This window comes from Anarrhichthys ocellatus, unplaced genomic scaffold (genome assembly GCF_004355925.1).
Source record: "Anarrhichthys ocellatus isolate YVR2014 unplaced genomic scaffold, GSC_Weel_1.0 scaffold217, whole genome shotgun sequence".
Lineage (NCBI taxonomy): Eukaryota > Metazoa > Chordata > Actinopteri > Perciformes > Anarhichadidae > Anarrhichthys > Anarrhichthys ocellatus.
In genome coordinates, this window is record NW_022280247.1 from 171,825 (window position 1) to 178,718 (window position 6,894).

Sequence of the window (6,894 nt, forward strand, 5' to 3'; positions counted from 1 at the left end):
ATGCTGCTCGTGGTACTACTCGTCGTGCTGCTCGTGGTACTACTCGTGATACTGCTCGTGGTACGTCTCATGATGCTGCTCGTGGTGCTGCTCGTCGTACTGCTCGTCGTACTGCTCATCGTGCTGCTCGTGGTGCTGCCCGTGGTACTGCCCGTGGTACTAGTCGTGGTGCTGCTCGTGGTTCTGGTAGTTAAGGATGCGGTAACTCAGATTTTAGGAGTTGGTGTTAAAATCAGATGAGATTTGGATCGGTGTCTTCCTGCTGGTAATACTACCGTTCGTACTACTGTTATTACTACTGTTTGTGTGTGTGTGTGTGTGTGTGTGTGTGTGTGTGTAGCATCTTAAAGACATCATCCTGCAGTCTAACCCTCTACTGGAAGCCTTCGGTAACGCCAAAACTGTCCGCAACGACAACTCCAGCAGATTTGTGAGTACAGCTATATTCAGACAGATTTATATACAGTAGTAAAAAGTATACTACTATTATATACTACTAACACACTTGCACTGTCCTTCTATCAGGGTAAATACTTTGAGATCCAGTTCAGTCGAGGAGGAGCTCCTGATGGAGGAAAAATCTCCAACTTCCTGTTGGAGAAAAGTCGAGTTGTTTCACAGAATCCTGGAGAGAGAAGCTTCCACATCTACTACCAGGTACTCAAATATATACTACTATGTACTCCAACATGTACTACTATGTACCGCAAGGAGTACTACAACATGTGTTCAGTTTGCCTGATCCTTATTTGTTCAGTATGTTCCTCCTTCCATTCTTGTCAGTTCCTTTTCCATTCTCCATATCCTTTCACTTCCTTCTCCCAATTCGTCACTTCCTTTACTGATTCCTTAACTTCCTCTCTGAATTCCCTCACTACTTCTTCCGATCTTTTCACTTCCTCTCTTGATTCCGTAACTTCCTCTCCCAATCCGTTCACTTCTTCTTCCAATGTTGTCACTTCCTCTTTCTATTCTTTAATATACTCTCCTGATCCCGTCACTTCCTCTCCCGATCCCGTCACTTCCTCTCCCGATCCCGTCACTTCCTCTCCCGATCTTATGTTAACAGAAGTGTTGGTTTTAATACAAAAAGAACATCAGTTGAATGAACGTAATAACCTGACCCTCTGACGTCTGTCCTCAGATGTTGGAGGGGGCGACTAAGGAGCAGAGGGAGAACCTCGGGGTCACGACCCCCGACTATTATTTCTATCTCAACCAATCAGGAACCTACACTGTGGAGGACATGAACGACAAGAAGGAGTTCTCTGATACTATGGTCTGTATCTGTCTGTCTGCTGAACCGTCTGTCTGCTGAACCGTCTGTCTGACTGACTGTCTCTGCCTGTCTGTCTCTCAGGAGGCCATGTCAGTAGTGGGTCTGTCTGTGGAGGAACAGGATTCAGTTCTTCAGCTTGTTGCAGGAATTCTTCATCTGGGAAACATCAGCTTCAGAGAGGAAAACAATTACGCCGTGGTCGAAAGCCAAGACTGTAAGAAAATACACAAAGTACACTAAACAACACAACAGATAAAGGGTGATAAGGGGTCAAATAAGAGCCAGTGAGATGATGAAGGTTTATGAAGATTTTCTTCAGAATCAAAACTCATTTTCATTGATGGCTTTCTCTAAACTAACGTTTAGTCTCCGCCTGTCTTCCTGTCAGTCCTGGCGTTCCCGTCCTTCCTGCTGGGGATCCCTCAGGACGGTCTCTGCAGTAAGCTGACCAGCAGGATTATGGACAGTAAGTGGGGCGGCAAGACCGAGTCCATCGCCGTGACTTTGAACACGGAGCAGGCCTGCTTCTCCAGAGACGCCCTGTCCAAAGCTCTCTACACCCGACTCTTCGACTTCCTTGTTGATGTCAGTTGCTTCATCGCTTCGTGTGCACATTTAATTGAACACTTTATTTTATTCTGTGTTGAATAACTGGTGTGTGTGTGTGTGTGTGTGTGTGCGCGCGTGTGCGTGCGTGCGTGCGTGCGCAGTGTGTTAATAAAGCCATACAGAAAGACCAGGAAGTGCTCAACATCGGAGTCCTCGATATCTACGGCTTTGAGATCTTCCAGGTATAAACACAAACACGTTGGTACTTGATTGATTGATTGACTCCACTGATCTGATTAGTAACTTGTTGTTTCTTCTTTTTCAGCGAAACGGCTTCGAGCAGTTCTGCATCAACTTCGTGAACGAGAAGCTGCAGCAGATTTTTATTGAGCTCACGCTGAAGGCAGAACAGGTGAGACATCATGACATCATCGCATCGTGACATCATCACATTACTTTTCCCTCTTATTTAGGAGGATTCTGTTTGAACCTGTGACCTTTTTTCCTGTATTATTTACAGTTATTGATCAGAAAGATTTTGTCCTTTTCTACTTTATACATCAACATGAATCTTGTGTCTCTGCAGGACGAATACGTTCAGGAGGGGATCCAGTGGACACCCATCGAGTATTTCAACAACAAGGTGGTCTGTGACCTCATCGAGTCCAAACTGGTGAGTCGACTGATCGTCTCTGTGTCCTCGAACACATGAAGTTATAAGTATTAAATGAATACAGCTCTGTATTCTCTGGACGTTTCCCAGAATCCTCTCGGGCTCATGAGCGTCCTGGATGACGTTTGTGCGACGATGCACGCTAAAGGTGAAGGAGCGGATCAGACGCTGCTGCAGAAACTTCAGGGACAGATCGGATCCCACGAACACTTCAGCAGCTGGAATAAAGGATTCATCATCCACCACTACGCTGGGAAGGTACGCAGTACACCTGTCTGTCTGTCCAGGTGTTCAGCCGTCTGAATAGAATAGAATAGAATAGAATAGAATAGAAATATACTTTATTCATCCCCAAGGGGAAATTTGTCTGTGGCAGCAGAAAACAGGGTTACACAATAAAATAGAAATATTAGGTATGGAAAATGCACACTATATACAATATAATAAAATAACAGAGCAGGACCTATTAAATTTAAGAAAATAACGTAATAAAAATGCACAGTATATACACTAAATAGAATCATATTAAATTAACTAAGTAGGAGAAAATAAACAAAACAGTAGTGCAGAAGATCACCAACAGCAGCAGCAACAGTGTAGCAGTGTTACAGTCTAGTGTTTGATTTGGCCAGAGGTGATTTATTATAGAGTCTAATAGCAGAGGGCAGGAATGTTCTCCTGTATCGGTCCTTGTGACAGCGGAGCTGAATCAGTCTGTTGGAGAAAGTGCTCCGCTGTCCCTGCAGTAGGTGGTGGAGAGGGTGGTCCGGGTTATCCAATATGGACAATAGTTTCTTCAGTGTCCTTTTCTCTGTCTGTCTGTCCAGGTGTTCACCCGTCTGTCCGTCTGTCCAGGTGTTCACCCGTCTGTCTGTCTTGTCCAGGTGTTCACCCGTCTGTCTGTCTTGTCCAGGTGTTCACCCGTCTGTCTGTCTGTCCAGGTGTTCAGCCGTCTGTCTGTGTGTCCAGGTGTTCACCCGTCTGTCCGTCTGTCCAGGTGTTCACCCGTCTGTCCAGGTGTTCACCCGTCTGTCCAGGTGTTCACCCGTCTGTCCGTCTGTCCAGGTGTTCACCCGTCTGTCCAGGTGTTCACCCGTCTGTCCGTCTGTCCAGGTGTTCACCCGTCAGTCTGTCCAGGTGTTCACCCGTCAGTCTGTCCAGGTGTTCACCCGTCTGTCTGTCTGTCTGTCCAGGTGTCATATGATGTCAGCGGCTTCTGTGAGAGGAACAGAGATGTGTTGTTTAATGACATCATCGAGCTGATGCAGAGCAGCGAGTTGTGAGTATTCTAACTGAGCGTTACAGTATGAAACGGTAAAAACTTTGAAACGCAGCTTATGAAGCATGATGTCTGATGACCTCATGATGACCTCACAATAACCCCCCCCCCCCCCCCATCTGTGTGGTGTGTTTGTGGTCAGTCCGTTCATCAGAGCTCTGTTCACTGAGAACCTGGAGGCGGAGAAGAGAGGGCGTCCGACCACCGCCAGCAGTAAGATCAAGGTGAGAGAGAGAGAGATGTTGTCTTTCCTCTAGCGCCACCTTCAGGACGAGCCTTAGAAGAACTTGTGGTCCTTTCGAACTTTAGGACCAGATGGTGGGATGTTCGTTAGAACGCCACCTGATTTTACTGATTTTATTGCTTTAGATTGCTGATCTCATGGTGTCTCACATCAGATACAACTGGTAAAACTGCCCCTCCCCCCTCTCTAACTTTTTAGAAACAAGCCAACAGTCTAGTCCAGACTCTGATGAAGTGCACCCCCCACTACATTCGCTGCATCAAACCCAACGAGACCAAGCGTCCCCAGGACTGGGAGGATAACCGGGCCAGACACCAGGTGGAGTACCTGGGCCTCCGAGAGAACATCAGAGTCCGCCGGGCGGGATACGCCTACAGACGGGCCTTCAACAAGTTCCTGCAGAGGTACGCCATCCTGACAAAGGAGAGCTGGCCTCAATGGAAGGGCGAGGAGCGCAAGGGAGTCCTGCACCTCCTCAACTCCGTCCACATGGACCAGGACCAGTTCCAGCTGGGCAAGACCAAAGTCTTCATCAAAGCTCCGGAGTCGGTATGAAACACAGCTCGGGAAGCGGGTTTTATCCGGCTGTAAATTTTTTATACCATGAGTTCTGTTTCTGACGCAGCGGCATTCTGGGTATCGTAGATCCCAGAAGTCTTTATGTTTGTTGTCTCGGTGTCCTTTTTCTTCCCTGTAGCTCTTCTTGTTGGAGGAGATGAGGGAGAGGAAGTATAACGGTTACGCTCGGGTCATCCAGAAGGCTTGGCGTAAACACATCGCCGTCCGCAAGTATGTCAGGATGAGGGAGGAAGGTAAGACCGTCTCCTACAAGTGGGTTAAGGAAGCCATACGTCTTCCTCTCTACTAAGTCATTTTTCTGGTTCCTCCAGCCTCTGACGTCCTGCTGAACAAGAAGGAGCGACGCAGAAACAGCATCAACAGGAACTTCGTGGGCGACTACCTCGGGACAGACAACCACCCGGAGATCAGACAGTTCGTCGGCCGCCGAGAGAGGATCGAGTTTGCCGACGTCGTGGTGAAGTTCGACCGAAAATTCAGGGTAAATACTCAAGTCCAGAATTCAAGGATTCAGGGGATGCACAACGGAAGTTTAGTTTAGTTGTAGCCTGTTGAGTGCAGCTTGATCCTGAACCACAATGGATCCAGGTCTCTGTGAAGATGTGGGCTCAACAGTCACCGACGTACCGTTGCTTTCATCCATCTTATTTTTCTGCTACCGGACATCAGACCAGCCAGGAGCATGCTGGGTAGTGGAGTAGCCTCAGGTCCTAGCTGGGTTAGCTTAGCTTCTATCTTGACTCTCCTCCCCGGGGCAGTTTCGTGTCGTTTTGGTCCGGCAGGTGTGGTTGGTCGGCGGTGATCGGTGATCAAAACGTGTACATCACTTCCCTGGTGTTGCTTAAGGGGCGGAGTTGTGGATGAATTCTATCTTTGTGGCACCGCAATCCAATCCATCTCAGAAATCAGTCATGATCAGCTGTTGTTAAGTCAACCGTCCAGGAACTGGACAAGTCGTCCGTACCTGGCAAGCTCGGATGTACCAACATGGCGCACTCCCACTCATCTTCTTCTGGTTTTATGTGGTACTCTACAACAAACATGTTCTCCTTTGTAGCCTCAGTAGCTTAGGTCTCCACAGGAGGAGGGACATACTGCAGCTGTCTGTCATGGTATCCACTGTGAGACAAGAGAAGATCTGCAGCACCGGGACCGCAATGACCTCAAAGGTATCGGGCTGCAGGTGTAGAAGTTCTAATGGTGAGGAAGTGGGAGTCAAGAGATCTTGGTTGAGACATTGGGCTCTGGTGGGGATAATAGCAATAGGTGAGGTAAGTACTCCAGGAGGAGGTTTTGAAGGAGCATCGATGAGGCTCAGACCACCAGGACGGTTAGTATGGACTTGGTAATACAGTGCAAAATTTTAATGGTCTGACATCATCAGCATCAGAATCAGAATCAGCTTTATTGGCCATGTACGTATGTGTACGCATACATGGAATTTGGCTCCGGTTTCCACTCTGCACTCAATGTAGTCACATATATTCATATGACAACAAAGCAACACATCAATCCAGCAAACCTGCAGCGGATCCACACATTCCACCACACAAGAGCACAAGCCATCAAATATTATTCATAAAAACGTTACTGCAGATGTAAGAAAACAAACTTAGTTTGTCACTTACTGAATTCTTTGTTGACAAAGAGTTTAATCCCAGTACATCGTTTCAGTTCCAGTAAGAAGTCCTTCTCGATTCATGGACGCCAGTGACAGTCGAGCCTCCCCAGTTGTATTTCGCCGGTCTACGGCGGCCGGGTCGCAGCGGGGCCGGGATCCCTCCTCCACCAGCGTGCCCGCCGGCCGCGGACCGCAGTTGTGGAGCTCCCTGCGAACGTGTTCGTTGATTTGTAGATCCACTCGGGTTTCTCCAAAAGTTTTCAAAAGCACCGTAGTATCCTGCCGTGCTATGGCGTCCTCAGGTTAGCGTAGCATAGCTCCAAACACCAAGATGCTCAGTTAAAATGAAACACATTCAGCCATAAAATGTGCGACGCTGTCAGCCAGGAACACCGTTCATACAAATCCTTTTCCTGGCTGAGTCAGGGCTGCTGTTATAATGTTATTTCTTCCATATCTTTCAATTTGAACTCTTACTACTCCAACTAACTTCTGCCAGCTTTCTTAAATTAGTCACTCGCTGGCCCACTGACCAATCACGGCGCACGTTAATGCAGATGTACTGAGGAGGCTACCTCGGTGCCAAAGGCACGTCAAAGAATACGCCCAACATGTCAAACTAAAGATCTGATTGGTTGAACACTATGACAATCAACAATATCGTCCCCAT

At 47.7% G+C, this 6,894-nt stretch overlaps 1 protein-coding gene across 1 annotated transcript in view; it reads left to right on the forward strand.

Annotated features, from left to right (window-relative positions):
* The window catches only part of myo1eb (myosin IEb), a 7,704-nt gene extending 2,509 nt beyond the window's left edge, over positions 1-5,195 (forward strand). Inside the window, exons 6-19 of the mRNA XM_031879019.1 lie at positions 341-430; positions 526-657; positions 1,145-1,279; positions 1,361-1,493; positions 1,668-1,864; positions 1,990-2,070; positions 2,154-2,240; positions 2,415-2,501; positions 2,592-2,759; positions 3,695-3,780; positions 3,923-4,004; positions 4,223-4,573; positions 4,722-4,836; positions 4,915-5,195. Of these exons, the coding sequence (XP_031734879.1) occupies positions 341-430; positions 526-657; positions 1,145-1,279; positions 1,361-1,493; positions 1,668-1,864; positions 1,990-2,070; positions 2,154-2,240; positions 2,415-2,501; positions 2,592-2,759; positions 3,695-3,780; positions 3,923-4,004; positions 4,223-4,573; positions 4,722-4,836; positions 4,915-5,144 (1,974 nt within the window). The 3' untranslated portion in view covers positions 5,145-5,195. The remainder of the gene's footprint in view (positions 1-340; positions 431-525; positions 658-1,144; positions 1,280-1,360; positions 1,494-1,667; positions 1,865-1,989; positions 2,071-2,153; positions 2,241-2,414; positions 2,502-2,591; positions 2,760-3,694; positions 3,781-3,922; positions 4,005-4,222; positions 4,574-4,721; positions 4,837-4,914) is intronic.
* Positions 5,196-6,894: the final 1,699 nt, after the last annotated feature.